The sequence below is a fragment of the Melospiza melodia genome, chromosome 6 (genome assembly GCF_035770615.1).
Source record: "Melospiza melodia melodia isolate bMelMel2 chromosome 6, bMelMel2.pri, whole genome shotgun sequence".
NCBI classification, from domain to species: Eukaryota; Metazoa; Chordata; class Aves; order Passeriformes; family Passerellidae; genus Melospiza; species Melospiza melodia.
The window spans coordinates 22,191,069-22,209,502 of NC_086199.1; the positions used below are offsets into that span (position 1 = coordinate 22,191,069).

General features: G+C 47.8%; 2 protein-coding genes across 6 annotated transcripts; one reads left to right on the forward strand and one right to left on the reverse strand.

Moving 5' to 3' along the window:
* The first annotated feature begins 6,793 nt into the window (after positions 1-6,793).
* Positions 6,794-8,297, forward strand: LOC134420252 (uncharacterized). Its single transcript, XM_063160218.1, has 3 exons — positions 6,794-7,082; positions 7,764-7,861; positions 7,997-8,297. Exons 1-3 carry the CDS (start codon positions 7,033-7,035, stop codon positions 8,209-8,211), a joined length of 363 nt encoding a protein of 120 aa, XP_063016288.1. The 5' UTR covers positions 6,794-7,032; the 3' UTR covers positions 8,212-8,297.
* Positions 8,298-9,135: 838 nt separating this feature from the next.
* GSTZ1 (glutathione S-transferase zeta 1) lies at positions 9,136-18,272 on the reverse strand. Of its 5 annotated transcripts, none has more exons than XM_063160217.1 (9): positions 18,193-18,272; positions 15,151-15,200; positions 14,536-14,603; positions 13,628-13,708; positions 13,052-13,177; positions 12,401-12,476; positions 11,562-11,614; positions 10,249-10,298; positions 9,136-9,499 (listed from the first exon to the last, which is right to left on the reverse strand). In XM_063160217.1, exons 1-9 carry the CDS (start codon positions 18,270-18,272, stop codon positions 9,373-9,375), a joined length of 711 nt encoding a protein of 236 aa, XP_063016287.1. In that variant the 3' UTR covers positions 9,136-9,372. The 5 variants fall into 5 exon arrangements, with proteins under 5 accessions (XP_063016287.1, XP_063016283.1, XP_063016284.1 ...); XM_063160213.1 differs by having other exon boundaries at positions 15,151-15,202; positions 18,188-18,265; XM_063160214.1 differs by lacking the exon at positions 18,193-18,272 and adding an exon at positions 15,732-15,850 and having other exon boundaries at positions 15,151-15,202.
* Between the last annotated feature and the right edge of the window lie 162 nt (positions 18,273-18,434).

The window sequence follows — 18,434 nt, forward strand, 5'->3', positions numbered from 1 at the left end:
AGGAATTTCTTCACAGAAAGGGTGATTATATACTGGAATGGACTGCACGGGGAGGTGGTGGAGTCACCATCCTTGGAGCTGTCTAAGGAAGGACTGGATGTGTAGTGCCCATGTCTAGTTGACATGCTGAAGTTCGGTCACTGGCTCTTCTCGATGATCTCAGAGGTCTTTTCCAACCAAATTAATTCTGTGATTCTACAGAGGCTGATTTGGTACGAGGCAAGGCTGGTCCCGGCTTCGGAGGGCCTGAGCAGCGGGCCCTAGTGCCCTGACCTCCTCCGGCCTTGGCAGGGCTGCCGCCGGCCGGGCCCCTAACGGGGACGGCCGGGCCCCTAACGGGGACGGCCGCGCCCCGGGCGCTCCCACCGCGAGCAGGGCGGGTCCGGCCGGGCCCCTCCGCAGCTGTGGGGCCGGGCCGGGCCGGGGGATGCCGGGGCCGCCCCCGCCGCGCCGCGCTGCTCAAATTGCGGCCCCGGCAGCCCGGGCCGTTCACCAGGGGCCATGCTGCGCGCCCGCCGCCGGGGCTGGCCGGGGCCCGCGGGCAGCGCCCGGCACGGCGGCCTCGCCTTCTACGTGCTGTGGGCTCTGCGGGAGCCGCCGCGGCGGCTCGGCAGGTGCGGCCCGGCCCCGCTCCGGCGCTGTGCGGGTGCGGCCGGGCCCTGTCGGGGCTGGGCTCCCCACGGGCCGGGCACCTCCACGCCGTGCTTTGGCCCGCTCTGGAAACGCCGCTGCCCGCGTCGCTGAGCTGCTCCAGCCCCTGGCGGCTCTCCCTTCCCACCGATTATCTCCTTCCCTGCATCCTTGCATGGTTTCATCTTTAAATGACACAAGCCCTCTGCTTTCACCCTTTCCCAGCATAATAGTGTTTTCAGAAGTTTTCATATAATTTTTTCTCCTTTTATTTTACTCCTCGATTACTATTTCTCGCTTTTCTTCCCTCCCCTTTGCAGCCATTCCAGCCAGATGGCTTTCCAGGCTTGGCTTCCCCTGCCATTGCCGAAGCAGCTGGTGGTGTTCGGGCTGGGCGACTGGAGCTGTTACTCTGCGGACACGAGCATCGCCGTGGATGTGCTGGTGTCCTCAGGCATTGCCCCACAGCGGGTCGGCAGGCTGGAGCCCACCCGCAGGTCACAGCAGGAGGGGCATCCTAGAAAAGCTTTCTGATCTCTGGTGCTGCCTGGTTCTGCTGCTGTTAACCAAATCCTGCTGGTCCTCCACCATGGTGTTTCCCTCTAGTGGTGGTGCCTTTTGGCTGCTTTCAGGAACGGATCTCTTATGGCTTTGGCCTGTTATCATCTAGTATGGGAGCAGGAATTTTGTCCTGGTCAATGTCATTTGTGGGCTGAAAAGCCATGGTCCCTTGTGCAGGTCTCTGGTGTGGGAAGGCGACTGGAGAACAGATCTTTTCATGGCCTCGTTGAAAGAGATGGACAAAGGCAACCCTGTGAGGCTTGTTCTGACTGTCAATGGACAGGTAAAAGAACTGACACTCCTCTCTTCCTGTCCAGGGTCCCAAATGCCACTTCTCAGCCCCAGAATCTCCTTTTTTGCTCTCCTTTTCCTTCTCTACTACTCCAAAGTAGAGCTGACATACATGAATCTGTTAATGCATGTCTGTGCTGAGCCTGAAAGCTCTGTGATGCTCCAGGCCTACCCTCTGAACACAGTTTTGCCAGAGCACCTTGTGTGTGGCAGGAGACAGGCAGCCAACAGCTGTTCACTTCCAGTCTCACTCTCTCCTGGGTCTTTGGCACTTACATAGTTGTTTTACCTTGAGCTGAAGCTACTGGATTTAGCATCTTACAGTGCCTGGCTTTTCTTCTCCTTGCTTGTTTTGTTGGTGTGGGAGATGAAAGGCAGATTATTCATTGCAGAGAATCTGTCCCTTGCAGGATAACGCGCTAAGGGTCCTGTCGCTGTTTCTGCTGCAGCTGCTCCGAGGTGTCTCCAGCAGTACACCTGTCCATCCCTTCCTTGTACCAGAGACCAGCCAGTCACCAGTGCTTCCAGCAGATGATAGGACCCTTGGCCAGGACCTGGAGGATCCTACTGAGGTATGGCTATTTTGGAGTCACTTTTCACTTTTTTTCTTAGTGTCTTCTCCCTCACCAGTAGTGATTCAGTTCATGTCTAGCTGAAACATTTGCTGCTGGTTTTTTTGGTGGAGATATGGATAAGCAAGTTCTGGAGCCAAAGTTTCTCTTTTGCTGAAGAAAGATATATTCTCCATTGAAATGCCTTTTTAAATGTTGAATATAGTAATCCTTGGTGGGATGGTCAACCAGCCCCTTCATTCCTAGTACAGATAGGCTTTTTGCCCTTCCATGTTTTAGCTGTGCCCAGCAGCCAGCAGTCTGAAAGCTGACTACAGCACAGAGCAGCAGATAGCTGCACTGCTCAGCATCTGTTTGGCAGCTAATGCTGATGTCATGTTCACCCTTAAAGCTCAATGGGAAGATGAGCCTAAGCACAGTTACCACATCTGTGGCCCAGTAAGATGCAATTCACAGTAGCCTCAGGTATCTTTCTTTGGGGCTGATTTGGCTGGGGCTCATGTCACAGGTTAAGAGTCAGAGCTCAGAGGTGGCTGCCAGAGCATCCAGGGCTGTGAAGGAGGACATCCGGCCACCGCTGAGGACAGTGGTGGTACCCTGTGCTCTGAAGCCCCCAGCTGGAAAGGTGGAATCCAATGAGGCCTGGAAGAAAAGTCCTGACCAAGGAACACCACCAAGAGTCCACTCCAAAAAGCCCAGAAAGGTTTTATTTGAACCTGCAGCATCTGAGAGAGATCTTGATGAAGAAGGTAATTCTGGTAGCTTCCAACTTTATTTTACAGATCTTGTCTGAATGATCTATCAATGCTGCTGGGCTGCACCTTCCCATTCCATTTCTCTATGTACCTCCAAGGCATGATGGGCTTGTATGTCTGGCTTTGAAATACTAAGAATGCATTTTATTTATTTAGCTGCTCAATGAGTTTTTGCCTGCTGGGAAAAGGCTAGAAGTGGAACATGGGGTATAACATCTTAGTGCCACCACTTTTTACTCTGACATAATGCCTATGTTTTCATACAAGTAAAAGTCTTTTATAAACTAAGGCAAATATTGTACCCCTGCTAATAGCATACCACTTGGTGTATGGAAGACACTGGTTATTATTATAGTATAGAGAATATGAAAAGGAAAATAAATAAATAAATAAATATGTAATTAGTGTAATTGCACTAGCTTTTGAGTAGTGAGAAGGTAACTGCCAAAGGGTTTGGAAACAAAACCTTAGGCTTCTGGAGTGGGAATTCCAAGTCAACTCCTGAGTATGACCAAGTTTATGTGTAAAGGTTTGGCTATAACTTAGTGGTTCCCATAAGAAATTACTTATTAGGACTTGCCTTGCTTGTCATAAAGGCAAATATAGCTTCATCATAAAGTTTTTTCTGCTGCAGGCAGTGTGAGAAGGGGGGAAATGATCTATCAGAGGGGTAAAATGCAAAGGTGACAGTATTTGGCAGTCAGAGGAAGTGTGCCCTGCTCTTACCTATTTTCTTCAGATGAGACTTAATTCATGATTCTTGGTCTTGCACCTTGTTTGTTGCAGTGAGGTAGCTTTGTACTGGAGGTTGGAGGAAGGAAGGTCAAAGGGCTCTTACACAGTGGAGCTGAGCACTTTTCACAGTATGTCTGCTGGCTGCTTTATGGGGCCATCTCTGTGTTCCCTCTGCAGATCTGGCAGTGAAGGAGTTGGAAGGTGAGGATTTGGTTCCTAGACCCTGGTTTGTCTTATCAGTCACTTAGTGATGATATTTCTTCCCTTCACCATCGGAAGCCTCCCATGTTTCATCCTGTATCTCCCCAGTGATCAAGAATAACAAGTAGGTCATGTGTATATACTGTTCCTCTTCATGTAATTGCCATCAGTGCTTCCAGTACTGTCAGGTTCTCAAATATGTTTCTTTAGCCCCTCTGAATCTCAGGCACACCTCTGGGTACATAGCTCTTTGAGGAAAAAAGGTAAGATATGAAATAGACTTCGATTTTAAAAGTGTTTTTTTAGCTTGCTCAGCCAACTGCAGGGGCCTGGGAGGGGAAGGGAGGAGGAACAGAGCAGTACAAGGAATACCTCTGGAAGCAGCTCCAGGCTTCTGATTATTCTGTCTTAGGCACTGATGAGCTGTCCCTGGGTAGCCCTCCCTCACGAGGAGTGGTGCAGGGTGGGTAGCACAACCGAGACACCCACTTCTGGAGGTGGGGTAGTAAATGGCGACATCCAAGCCTGTCTGAAGTGGCAGCCTGAATGCATCCTACATCCAGCTGCTCCTTGCTCCTGAGGTCTCTCTAAGTACACCAACTATTCCCCCAAGCCAACTGAAAATATTCCTCAGGGAGGTATGTCTTTCTCCCCTGCAGAGGGCAGGGAGCAGGGGCCCTTGTCTCCTTGTCTTACCTTTTTCCCCCTGTGGTCATTCAGGTGGCTTGTTCTCCCCAGCAGGGAAGGGAGGCAGCTGAGGGTGTGCTGTCTGACTGCTCACAGGCCTGTGCTCTTCCCTCCCCAGGCAGTCCCAGCCCTCGGTGGTGCCATGCCATGTGCCTCAGTGACCCGGGGACAGCTGTTCTCATTGGTGGAGAAGGTGTCAATCAACAGTCCTGCAGGGATGCTCTCTGGAAGCTGGAAATTGGTGGGGACTTTAGGGGACTTTAGACTTTGTGAAAAGCAATGGGGACAGTGGGACTCAAGGATAGCTCATGCAGATGGGAGGGGGTATTTGGGCATCTGTGCATATAGAGGGGACAACAAAGGCATCACATCTGGCGTGTCACCAGGCGGAGCTGACAGCATAGAGTGCCTTATGAGATTCTGGGATTATACTTGAGAGCACTCTAGGAGCTAAGGTACAAGTTCTGGAAAGAGTTGGAATTTTAAGGGGTAAAAGTAACAGTGCAGTTTGCAGTCTGTGTGTGGTGACTGGTGGAAAAGTGTGAGATAGAATTCCAGTGCCTTGTGTCTTTCTGCACCTCACTGGTCTTCTCTTTCACCTTGCTATTCCCCATCATTCCTTACAGAAACCATTCTGTATGAGTTCCCTCTAGCTCTGAATCAAAGGAGAGGAGGAAGCAAAGGGAGCAACATTTTGAGTAAAGATTTTATGGCATATTCTTTAAATCTAGAGCAATCAAGGACATTTTTGAACTCTTACACTGTGTCTGCTGTTGTTCCACAGACAGTGATTTGTGGCTTCCAGTGGGTCTCCAGCTACAGAATGCCATGCCATTGTGCTTGCATGGTCACACAGCCACCTACGACCCTGACACCAAGCGGATCTACATCTTTGGGGGCATAAGGGAGGACAAAGACTACAGCAGCATTTACATTCTGGACACAGTCACCTGGAAATGGCTCTTTGTGGCTGTGAGTACTGCATCTCTTCCAAGACAAAAGTGTAGGAGGAGTGGCAGGTTCTGCCTGAATGTGACAGTCCAGGTGCATGTGTCCTTAGTCCAGTGGTCTTGGTCCACTGTTGGTGCAGGCTGTCTGAGGTGCATAGCTGGGTTTGACAGGTATTAGGAGGCTGTGTTGAAAAGCCACATGCTGAACAGAAACCAGGAGCTGTGCCTACAGTGAATGAAGCAATGGGAAAAAATTGCTGCTGCAGAGGGCTCTGCCTGACTAAGCTCAATGGTGGGAGGTACTGTACAAGTAGTGGAGGGAAATGGCCTCTCATTTTATATGGTGTAATTGAGGGCAGCACCAGCTGCTGAGGTGCAGAGCCAGTCTTCTCAAATCAGGAACTGCCCTGAGTACAGCAGAATTCTGAGCCCTTGTCAGCATGGGACTGTCTCTTTCCTGGTAAAGTGCACAAAATGGCTTTTACAGAGTAAGCCTGGATGAGATCTTTCTGTTCCCTGACATCTTCTGAGGAAGGTGTGGGAGGCTGACTTCCTTTTCTTATCAGAGCATTCTGGTGCAAAGAATGCAAAGAATGTAGTGTCTGCCTGTGCAGCAAAGATCTGGCAGGGGGGCCAATAAAGTGAAAATTGAGACTTGTCAAACTCATTGCATGATGTGAGCCCCTTTCCTATAGGTCATGCAGCAAATAATGCACTTATTGTAACAAAAATATATTCAATCTTTCTAGGCTAAAGGGAGGATACCAGTGCTCGCCTACCACAGTGCAACTATCTACAACAAGGAGCTCTTTGTTTTTGGAGGAACTTTCCCCAGAAAGGCATCGCTGGCAGTTGCACCCTGCAGCAATATGCTCTATGTCTTCAATCCAGAGCATGAAATATGGTATCAGCCCATTTCAGAAGGGGAGAAGCCTCTTCCTAGGCTTGGGTGAGAGTGCTTTAATTCCAGCTATCCAAAATAGTGCAGGAAACCTCTACTTATCTTCCCTCCCACACCAGTGTGATTTCTTAAATATTAGGTGATTGCTCTCCACCATGTATTCTTTAAGATAGGGCTGTGTTTAGAGCAATGGGATTTTCAGTACCTCTTGTGAATCCTGATGAGATTTTGTCCCAGGTGTAGACTGAAGCTGTGGCAGCCCAGTAGAAGAGGCCAAGGCTAAAATGGAAGTTTTGGGAACCTGCTGAAGATGTTTTATTAATTTGCTTGCTCTCTGCCCAGGCATTCAGCTACTCTATTGAAAAACAAGCTGGTGATTTTTGGGGGTCAGAGGACTTCTGTCTACCTCAGTGACATGCACATTCTGGATTTGGGTAAGAAAGTCTGTGCCTCGAGAAGGTCTGTTCCAAGACAGGTACTTGGGAGTGAGGTGTGCTCAATGGGAAAATAGCAAGAGCATTATACAAACTCCTGTCTAGGCAATGGAGATGAAAAACTAGGGGTTAAAAAAAACCCTTTCTGGGGCAATAAGGGAGGGAAAGAAGAAAAACAATGACTTTTTTGGAAGAAGTTGGGTAACAGATAAGGCAGAGGCACTGTTGATGTGACAGAGTATCTAAGTTTTTGTCTAGTTATGAGGCTGAGGTTTTTGGACATTTCACCTGCCTTTTCTCTGTCTGTCAGGTTTCATGGAGTACACATCAGTCCCCCTCCTGGCAGGACAGCCTTCTGCACGTAGGTAAGACTCTCTTGCAGACCCAGGAGCTATCTTCTGTCATTTCTCTTTGAAGCCAGGTTTAAACAGTACTTGTAATCAGACCCAGCTGCATATCTCTGTTCCACTAGTCAAAATACAGTGGATCTTCTCTCCACTGCGGGGCCAGGAGTTCCTGTGCTGTTGGTGCCTGTATGGTGTGCAGGGATATTCCGTAGTCTCCCTGGAAATCTCTCTTTCAGGCTAGGGTAAGGTTTCTGCTGTGTGCTAGTAAACTGTATGGCCTGCTGTTTGGTCTTCACAGTGCTTGGACAGGTGTTGTGCCACACAGAGGAAGAAGCTCCTGTACCAGGACTATGTTGTTCCTAAAGGGACAGAACTGCTCACTAGAACAATGATCTAAATCTGTGCAGAGCCTAGCTACCCTGCTACCTCACCCCACAGAGCAAAGCATAGGAGTTTTGATAGCTCCTTCTGAGATAATGAATTGCTATTCAGGCCTGATTGTGGCCTGACCTGCAGATGCAAACATCTCTCTTTTAGGGTTATTCTGCAAGTCAGGGTAGAGAGAAGCAGAAGTCAACTTTGTTCCTGCAGCTTAAGCCCCCAACCTCCTAATCAAGTTGCCAATCCCTGCCCATTGCTGACTGAGGCCATCCCAGCAGCTTTTGTTGCAGTCACCTTTTGACTTTGCTTTGGTCACAGCTTTCATGCAGCGCTGGCTGTGTCGGACCAGAAGGTTCTGATCAGTGGAGGCTGCAATGCCAGAGGAGCCTTGCAAGATGCCTTTGTCTTCCACCTAGGTGAGTGACTCTCCTGCACTGTTTTGATAGCTCTGGGGCTGCAGTGGTGTTTCTGAACACCTAGCCTAGTCCATTTGTGTCATCCCTTGCACTAGGAATGGGCTTGTCAGTATTGATATCCCCTTTCCACTTCAGACACTCTTTCATGGAGCACAGTGATCCACCATGACCTCTGCTCTGTTCCCCGAGCTGGCCACACACTGCTTGACCTGACTCCTGCCCACGTGATGGATATGGACAAGGAGAACAAAGAGGAGCAGAAGCTGCACACGGTGTTGGTCTTTGGGGGCTCCAACAGTGCTGGGACCTTTTATAACAGCACCCTCAAGATCCAGCTGGACCTAGGGTAATGCATGATTCACAGAATGAGCCTGAACAGCAAGGCTCTTCACCAGCCTAGATACAGACATGGATGGCAATAAATGAGTCCAAGCAACTTGGCAGTCCAGGTATCTGTATGTAGGTGAATGGCACCTTGGTACAAGAGACTGTGGGTCTATAAGGTCTGAATGCCATGGGTATTGTTTTCCTAGGGTACCTGTATACAGTATCTGGGCTCAGGTGCCAAAACATTCAGTGGGATCTGAGCTGACTCTGCACAAGAACACAGACAAAGGTTATGGGTTCCTTTTTTGCCCTACAGGTTTTTAGCTGGAATTCCCAGGGTGCTTTCAGCTTTGTGGGTGACTTAGGTGTTTGGTTTCATTTGGGATGAGTGAGATGGTATTTATTGCTGCTATTTTACAGTAAAAACACAAGCATGGTTCTGGTTTGGAGGGAATCTGGGGTGGGATTTCCTTGGGCAACAGTCTGCAGCTGAAGGCCAGGAAACCACCTAGAGCAGTATCTGAGGATGAGAAAAAGAAGAGAACATAATTTTCATTGTAGGGAAGAGAGCTGGTTGTGCCTTGCTGTCTAAGGCACCATCACCTAGCTTTGCTCTAGGCAGACCTTTTATAAAATCCATGTGACTGCTTTTATTATTGCAAGGTGTGACAGAGCTGCCAACTTGGCTCTTTCAAGACCCCAACAAGGGTTAAGCTATCTTCCAGCAGAGATTAGATCTGATTGTTTATATCCATGAAGCTGATGACTGTGCTGTGGCTCTGAGGCAGCTCCAAGGATAAGCACACTGTGTATACTCATTCCCTGATGCTCTTTCTGTAGATGGTAGGAAGAAGTAGCCCCTGTGGGGAATATAGAATTGACTCAATGCCTCACAGTTGTTTGTGGTCACATTCCCCAGCCCAAAGCCATACAGAGGGAACTTCTGATCATTATGGATACTTCTGCTTTAATCTGCTTCATGGAGATAGACTGCATAGAAAAAACTAGTAGCTGCACGTATTCCAGCACAGGCATAGCTCCTGTAAGTCATCCACACTATTTCCAGGTCCTCTGTCCTTCCCACTCAGATGAAAGGGAAGACACTGGCACTAAAGTCATACTCAGCCTGTAGGTGTTGTCTTCTTTATCATGGCAGCTTTGTAGATGTAATGAGCAGAAAGGCTTCAAGCTCGCAGCTCTGCAGGAGTATCTGGCTGCCGGGAAGGGTGGCTTGTTTTGAAGGCCTCTAACTCCAAGAGAGCTTTATTTATTCTGGTTATTGTGGGATATGGACCCATGTCCACTTTGAATCTGTAAAAGGAAAAGAATTTGTGAAGTACTAGGAGTTGGAGAGGCAGTGCAGCAGTGAGCAGAAGTGCAGAGCAGTGTGATAGGCCTGCCTAGTATGGGAGAATCTCACAGGCATGTACACTAACAGAAAAGGTTCATCCTTGTAGGTTCACAAATAAATGCTAGAGAGATTAATTAGTGCCTGGAGAGGTTGTAAAGTTTCCTTCTCTAGAGATACTCAAAACCAAGCTGGATGCAATCCTGTGCCACTTCCTCTAGCAGGGAAATTGGACTGGGTGACCTCCAGAATTCCCTTCCAACCCAAATGATTCTGTGATTGTGTGATTTTCACCAGATTTTTACATAATGTGCAGCACAAGGTAGGAAGACCCTGCTTTTCCTGGGAATCATGCAGCCTACTTGTATGGGTTTAAGGCTTTATTTAAAGTCTGATTAATCTCTTCTTCCTGTGTGCAGTGTAAGAATAAATGAAACAGGTACAGAGAACATGGAGTGTGGGCAACCTCAGCTTTTCTAAGGCCATAGATCAGGTTTCCCCAGGGCCTCTAAAAGAGACCACAATTCATTACTTCCAAAAGACACAGTATTTATAAAGTAGGAAAATTTGTAGAGAGAAGAAACAGAGGTGGATAGGGCAGGCAGGAGGGATACTTTCTAACAGGCATAAGGAGCAGCAGAACGTAAGCTCTACCTTAAGCCCAGCATAAGTAGGTGTGTTGAAGAATATCTCAAACTCAGCCTTAAATTACCTTTCAGCATTGGCAACTTGAGGCACTAAACACAGATCAGCCATGGAAACCTGCAAATATAGCAGAGAAAAGAGGTTAGAATAACTCACAGCCTGTCCCCTCACACTTCCCAGTGGTGGCAGACTTTAAGACCAGGACAGGAATTATTTTATCAGCCAGTACAGAGGAGTTGTCATGATGATCTAATTATTTAATTCAGCATTAATACTACAGCAACAGTACAAGAAAAAGAACTTCATTGCAGTTACTAGGAGAAGCCATAAGCTTTTAGGGAGCTTTATATTTACCAGCTGATCATTATGACCTCAAGGACACTGTGCTTCTATGGCAACTACCTCTAAGCAAACACATCTGCTGGCAAGCTGCAGAGGGAGGTGATGGAGGGAGAGGGGTGTTTGCATGGCTGGAAAAAGTTAAATAAATTGTGCTTGTTTGCGCTGCAGGAGTATAAAGCAGGTCCTGCCAATGTCAAGACTTGATATGTGATAGGGCCTCTGTACACAGGCTCAGAGACTTGGAAGGAATCTGAAAGGAAGACTTAATGGCAGTGCTGCTGGCTGCCTGTCTGCACAGACAGAGGCAGCTGCTCCCACCCTGCTCCCCAGGTCACAAGGCCCTGGGTGCCTCTCAAAGAACATGCTATTCTCCAACATTAGATCTTGTAAGTAGCCTTTGCCTACCAAGGGCTCCATAAGGCTGCTGCTATACAATTCTCTGCATCCCACAATAATGCAGGAGCCTTCCTTTTTTCTAAGGCTTTTATAGGGAAGATCTTTTGCCTGGCAGCAGAACTAATAAATGGAAAAGGCCTCTAGTTTGGTAAGGGTCAGAACAGCTTTCATGTGAGCTCTGTGAAATCTGTCCATGTTAAAACTGGATGATCAGAGCAGAAAAATACAAGTTGGTTACAGGTTCCATAGAGCAGAGCTAAGAACTGAACCAAGTTTCTTGAGCCAAGCTTTGTCTGTATGACAGGACATGTTGAAGTCCAAATCCCATAAAGATGAAATTATAGATCATCTTTTTCCACATCCTCTAGTACCAACCAGATCCTAGATACAGCTGCAGAATCTGGCCACCAGCAGGTTATAGGCAGGGACAAGTAAACATCTCCATAACTCTCTGCCAGTCAGTAATGGCCTAACTAGCATCCATGCAGCTGTTCTTTGTTATGGTGAAGGCACTACATGTAATTCTAGGCACTGGATGGGGTTGTACTCTTGTCTCCTCAACTAGTTTTCTTTCCTCATTTAGGGGAAGGTACTGGGCTTTTCAGTCCTGCAGTAGCACACAGGGCTCTCTCAGATACTTACTTCATCCCCCACACAGTAGCGTCCAGCAGTGCTCTGCAGAATCTGCTCCAGTGCTGTTAAGAGAGGTGGTACACTGGAATGAGTCAATTGAAAGGGACACCAAAAACTTTCTAGACTGGGAATTAAGGACAAGGGCATCTTAACCCCGAGCAGAGTATGAAAAAGGAGTATTTTGGGAGAAACTAGAAGGAACAGAAATCTTATGGGAGACTTTAGGGTTCTTCAGCTTTTTTGGACCCACAGTGCTTTCAGCTGCTTTAGACAATGCACTTGAAATACTAGGAGATTATTGTAGACATACATGATTGGGGAGGGGAAAAATGCAAAGGTTCAGTCAGTTTGTGTCTGTCAGGAAACAAAGATGGGCTTGTCATTGTGGGACATGGGGGAAAGGATTTTGAGGGAACCAAAAGCACTTTATTTCTCTCAAAAAGGCAAAGAAATACTCTGCTAATTGCTAAACTCTGTGGGAGTTTGCTGTTAGGTGTCCAATTACAAAAACCTATCTATGTATATGAAGTACTTTAGAAGTGCTGTGAGCCCTGGTGCTTCAGAATGAATCAACTGCTGCAATGTGCAGGATGGCATCAGGTTCCCCTCTTCCATGTGCAGCAGTGGAAGTGTTCTGGGCACATCTTTCCTCTGAGATTCTGCGGAGCTACCAGTCCTGGACAAGTGACTCTGGGCAGGGAGAGCACTGTCTCTGCCAGCAAGGCAGGACCCCAGCACACCAGCCTAGGCATATCTGTGGTTCTACTTGAAAAAGATGAGTAGAATGCCAGGGTGTAGCATTTTGTAAGGTCACGTGAAATACTGATCATTTTGGATGTGGGATGTACCTTGAAAACCAGACATGATACAGTTCTGAGCCCATTCCATTTTTTTCTCCCCCATTTGTTTCAGGACATTCAGGTTCTGTGAAGGCAAAGCAATCTCTAGGTTAGATAACTACTGCTGGCTGGATCTTACCCACTGTGTCATCCAGTGGAGGAGAGGGGAGATGAGGGGTTGCCAAGGCTGGACTCCTGAGTTCTGAGTTCAGGGGTTGTCTGAACTCAGTTGCCAAGGCTGGCCTGTGTTCACTTGGTTGGGTCAGCCCTGACCTCACCTGCACTGAATCATGCACCCTGCTGTATCCTTCTCTTGGCACTACCCTTCTGTAACAGTTGCCAGGCTATCCCTTTGCCTCTTCCCTTTCAGCTGCTCAATTATTTTCTCCCTAAAACATCCTAGACTCAGCAGTAAAACCATATGGATTCAGCTCTTTCTGGAAAGAACCCTCAGATGCTGTAGTATTTGCTGTATTGGAAATACAGTATTGGTGCCATTGATCTCTAGATCAGGCAGAGGTTAAGCAGATTTTATCTGCTAGCACACCAGTCTGAAATTCTGCCACCTGGTTGGCTGGCAACAATGTAAGGAGACTGAGAATTTCAGAGACAGAAATCCTTTCTGATTTTCTCACTTGCATGGATCTGACATGGCAGTACCTGGAGTGGCTGAATGCCAGAGGCAATGTGATCAGCGATCATTCTGACTTTGGCTCTCTTCTTTGGATCTTGGGGCAGGAGCCTGGGGTTAGGATGTGTCTCTTCTAGGTAATTAATTATAGCTAGCTGTAATGAACAAAGAGATAATGGGAGGTTATTGCAGAGCCGAGGAAAACTTCACACCCTGGACACCTGGGAAAGGGGAGCTGATCCAAGACAATGCAACAGCTTTTGAATGCAGTTTGTTACCAACCCAAAGAACAGAATAACCCCTGTGACATCTGCCTGTGACCTTGTAATTTCATCCAGCTGTAATTTCAGGCAAACCATGGAACAGCCATCGAAGTCAGATTACAAACTGCTTAGTGAAAGGTGGAGAATTGAACTTTAATCCTTGACAGTAGTTTCCCATCAGGGAATATGTGCTATTTCTGTTCCCAAGAGGGACCATAAATGCCACCTCTTTTCCCATGTATAGGTGAGAGCTCTGGGGAAAAAGATGGGACAAAGCTATCCCATTCAGATTGGGCAGCAGGCTGGAGTGAAAGGTTAACAGGGATGTGACTCATAACTCACCGACTGAGAAAGGGTGATGCCATCAATTTTCAAGGCTGGGACTTGCTGCATTGGATTCAGTGCTTTGAATTCAGCAGAAAACTGTGGAAACAAATCTGAAATTACTCTACAGCAATAAGAAATTATTCTTCCTTGTTTTCTTCTCCCAGAACCCAGTTACCAAATTTTTTTTCCTTCTTCTTTTTCTCTCTACCTTTAATATTAATCTTTGCAGTAAATTATGCTGTACTGTTAGCCTACTAAGCTCTCACTAGGGCTCAGGGATCACTGCATCCTGGCCCAGACTCTTTTAAGGCCCATTATCTCTTGATAAAGCACCACTGCAATGCCCAGTGGTACTGCATCAGTGCCACCATTACTGTCCCAGTTGTCCAACTCTTCCTTAGCCCATACCAGCCCATTGAGCCCATGGTACCACGAGGTGCACGACTCCCTCCTATGGATCCCCAAGCAAGGCCTCAGTGAAGATCTCTTTTGGGAAGCCACCTCTTCCTTTTGCAGGCCCTTTTCAGCCTCCTGCAATATATTTTAGCATCTCTCGGACATCCCTGCCTCCCTGCATCTTCTGTTGCTAATTGAAACAGGCTGAGTCTGTTTAAAGTGTGGGGCAGCTTCTTTGAAGTCTGTACTCGAGATATATTTAGTTGTATCATGGTAAGCAAAAGATCTTCAGCCTTAGGGACCCAGTCACAAATGTCTGAGAGAGGAAAAAGCCTCTAGTCTCCTGCAGTCATATTCTCCTCCTGTCTCACATGGCAGGGAATACTGGCTGAAAGCAACTATTAATTACAAAGAAATGGTGAGGAATTCAATAACTTTGTCTGTGAACTTTCTAGTGCTAATCTCAAGTCTCCTAATGATCCCCAAGTTCAGTACCCTGGAGAGAGCAGTGGTATTTTTATCCTTACCTGCTGTCCTCCATCCTTAATGAGGTTCACTGGGACCAGGTCATAAGAAATTCCTTTCAGAGCCAGTGCTAGGGAGAGCAGAGTGTACAGCTTCAGATAGCTACACTGGGACCAGTTTCATTGGTAATGGGCTCAGGAGAATGTTAGCATCTACATTTGGAAAAATGACCCTCACAGTGCTCTGGCACACGAAGGACCAAAGTACTAAAGAGCAGTCCTGCCAAAACCACTGCATTTTTCAAAATAAGCTTTGCAACTCTTTGCAGCACAGCCCTTTCTGATTCAGCTTATAGAGGGCAGGACCATGTGCTCAGCTTTAAAACCTTTCTGTCTCAGTCTCAGTACAAGACCATTCCCAACCCTGCTTAGCTCTCATGACCTGGGCAGGCCAGAGTCTGAGGTAGTATCATGAAGCCCTCTTATCTGTTCCCCTCTATCCCACCTGCTGCAGGTAAGATGCTCTCTTCCCCACCCTCCCCATGGGGAGATGCCTCACTGTTCCAGGCTCATGTTTGCTGACCTCTCTGTTAATAAGTGATTGATTAATTGGGCAAGTGAAGGGGAGGATGCTGCAATACTGAGACAAAAAAAAAAGAGATGAACACTGGTTCTTACCGATTCGCACTCTCCAAGAACAGGAACTTCGGAAATAGCTGTAAAGTATTGGCTGGGGAGAGAAAGATAAAAGGTTATATGCTGGGAGCACCAGGGTATTGAATGTAAGGAAAAGAATGCATGAGCAGAAGGCATTTCAGGGACTCAAAGGGGAGAGCAATGTTTGGAGGAGTGGGCTCCTTTCTGAAAGTAACTGTTCCTGATTTGGGCATACAGGTAGCATCACTGTCTCTCATAATAGCCTTCTCATTATCCAGTTGCACCTGATGTTTCCAGCAATGCAGAAATGAGCTTGAAATTAGTCCCTGTAAAGCTTCCCTCTTTGTCCCTATCCAATATTGCTAACTTCTGTGCCATCTTAAATTTCTGAAACAATTTCTGTACTGATTGTGCCAAGCACCTGGGTATTTGTATGATATGAAATAGCTTTTGCAGCCATGCAGGCAAAAGCCAGATTTCTTTCCAAACAATAAAAGTTTCTGCTGTTTGAGATGAAAGCCATGAAGACAGACAATTCATCTCTACCTGAACTATGAGACTAAGGCAGCCTTCCCAGATGTTTCTACCCTGCCCAAACTCACCTTTTCAGATGCCATGGTAAATGTGTGCAGTTGCCTCCACGAAATAAAAACAACCTCTGTGTTTTCCCTTTTAACTCAGCTGGCATGGGGAAAGGCTTCTCTCTTAAAACCAATAAGGACTTTGCCCCCAGTTTGTGCCCAGGACACAAAAACCAGCCAATTGGATTCAGTCCTGGGTCACTGCAGTCACCCTCTCCCAGCCCTGATATCAAAACCATTAACAAGATTTAAGCTTGGAAGCACATTTGGGAACCATTCTTATTTCCATAGCTTTTCATCCAGAAATAAATAAGGTGTCTGGAGAGCCTCACAAGCTGTCACCAGTTGCCAATGCAGAAATCTAACCCTGGAGAACAAAAAATTAAAACCAAAGCTGCATGCAGAATTTATTTTTCACTAGGGAATGATTGCTAGCTCTGGGAATGGGCTGCCTTTGCAGGAAGATTCCATTGTGTGCTCCTGTAGCTCCCCTCCCACCAGTATTGGCCAGTACAGGGGATTTTCTACATTGCAGATATGGGAGAAAGCTGCTACTCTGGCCTCAGACCAACTCCGTGTAAAATAAAAGACTGCACTTTTTTTTTGTGTCAGAGCTTTTTCTTTCCACACAGGAAATTGGTATCCCTGTATGTCTCTAAATAAACCTGTAATCATGTTTCTCCTTGCTTACACAGATCTCATGGCACGCCATAGGTCTCTCTGTCTCTACCCACCCAAAATGCATAGAAGATTTCTCAGAGACTTAGCAGCAAGACAAAAGAGTGCACAGATATGCTCAATTATAGTCTGTCAACAGAAAACCAGAGACACTGGTGATCTCTGTGCTTCAATCCTCTTTGTATAGTTCATGCTTCTCTTACAGTTTGGCTCAAATAACTTCAAATGAGGTATGTCTTTCACTAAATTACTCAGATTTATAAGTGAGGAGGAAAGAGATGGAAACACTGGTAACACTTAAGTGGATAAAATATTTACTGATTTTCTAAAATTCTCCCTGGATCAGGCCATTAGAAATATCAGCTATGTTCATTTTTCAAATGTCTAGCCTGGTGAGTTTCAGGGAAAGAAACAGAAACTATGGCTTCAAAAGAGAAAATAGAGCAGTCATGAGATACTAATTTTACTTGCATTTCCTGAGGACCTTGCTAATGATTTTTTGGCTCAGAAATTCATGTCCTTCACTATGTCTATTTTGGACTCTGGCCTCTCAGCCAGCAGAGACATTTCTCTTGATTCTCTCTGCAGTTCTTTTTGGGTTTTACAGCCTATGCTGTCATTTTGAATAAACTGTGCTATGCTAATTGCATTGCTCTATAATTTCAAGGCCCTGGGGATTTCACCAAAAAGAACATGGAAACCAACCCATCGTTCAGCTGGGAACTGTCTCCAGAGGCTGGGGCATGGAGTGATCTCTTGAGTTCATGCTGTTTTGCTCCTAGCAGCAGGGCAGATCACAGGCAAAAATAATCAGCTAGGTAAAGACTACAGACAACAGAAATGTTTTGTCCTTAGTGGACAGATCCCAGAGCGACACTGTCAGCATTTCCTCTGAGGAAATGCTGAGTATGGTCCAGGGAAGTCTCAGGAAAGAATTTCCTGCATTTTCAACCCCGTGGGATAAAATCCCCAAACCCTGCAGTTTAGCCTGGTTGAGCTGGGATGATGCAGGAGGACAGAGTTTGCTTGATGTCTACTGAGAGTTCTGGTTTGGTTCTGTTTTCATTTCTGGCAATCAGTGAGGAAACTTTGGGCTTAAATACCAGTCCAGAGTAAAAATTTGGGAAACACTTCCCTGTTGTGAAAGACAGAAGAAACGCCCCTAACTTTGTATGTGGACCTCTTACGTTTTCTGTCTTCTTCAGAGTAGTATGGTCTACTCTGGGTATCACCTCTTTCCAGGCGATATATGGGATGCACTTGGAAAGGCCAAATCTCTCACCTTTCCTGAGACCCACCAAGCCCAGCAGCCTGCACACACGCACTGCTCCTTGGGGGCTGCCCTAGGGGACACCTCGGTGCCCGAAAGGCACAGCTTGTCCTCTGCTGGGTTCAAATGGAAAGGAGAAAGAACAGATTTGCTCCTAAATTCTCAGTAACTCTTCAGCAGCAATTGGTGTGAACAGTGCACGCCAATCAAATATGCTAAGTAAGGAGCACGGCTAAAAGCACCAGCACACTGAATCATTTTATTTAGCACGGGGTTAAATTCCTTGCTTTCCACTGCGACAGACACACGGGTGCCGGCCGGGGCGGCGGGGGCGCGCTCCTCCCGGGACCCGCCGTCCCGGCCTTCCCGGGACACCACAAGCCACAACCGGCGACGAGGCCGAACCGAGCGAGGCCCGGGCCGGCCGAAGGCGGAGAGCCGCCGCCCCAAGCCCCGCTCCCACCGGCCGTCCATCGCCCCCCCGCTCCCCTCCCGCCCGCGGGGAGAGCGCGGAGCCAGCGCCGCGTACCTTGGCGGCGGCGGCGGCGCTCATCGCCGTCCCGGCCTGCGCTCAGGGCTCGGCGGCTGCGGGCACCGCACGGCCGGGACTGCATTCCCCGGCGTGCCCCGCGCCCCGCCGCACTCCGGCCCAGCATGCGCCGCGCCCGGCGCGGTGCAGCGCGCGGCGGGTGCCCGCGGATGCCGCCGCGGCAGCGGGAGCCCCGCCGGGGGCCGGGGGTGCCGCCGCGCCCCGCCCCGCCCGCCGCCGCCCGCCC

Excerpts from the sequence above, each read along its gene's own strand:
- LOC134420252 (XM_063160218.1), top strand. The coding sequence starts at position 7,033 with ATGGAGTACACATCAGTCCCCCTCCTGGCAGGACAGCCTTCTGCACGT. Across the intron at positions 7,083-7,763 it reads GGACAGCCTTCTGCACGTAG|CTTTCATGCAGCGCTGGCTG; the intron begins GTAAGACTCTCT and ends CTTTGGTCACAG. Across the intron at positions 7,862-7,996 it reads TGCCTTTGTCTTCCACCTAG|ACACTCTTTCATGGAGCACA; the intron begins GTGAGTGACTCT and ends TTTCCACTTCAG.
- GSTZ1 (XM_063160217.1), bottom strand. The coding sequence starts at position 18,272 with ATGCAGTCCCGGCCGTGCGGTGCCCGCAGCCGCCGAGCCCTGAGCGCA. Across the intron at positions 13,709-14,535 it reads TTAAGGATGGAGGACAGCAG|TTTTCTGCTGAATTCAAAGC; the intron begins GTAAGGATAAAA and ends TTGTTTCCACAG. Across the intron at positions 11,615-12,400 it reads TATCATGTCTGGTTTTCAAG|CACTGGAGCAGATTCTGCAG; the intron begins GTACATCCCACA and ends CTCTCTTAACAG.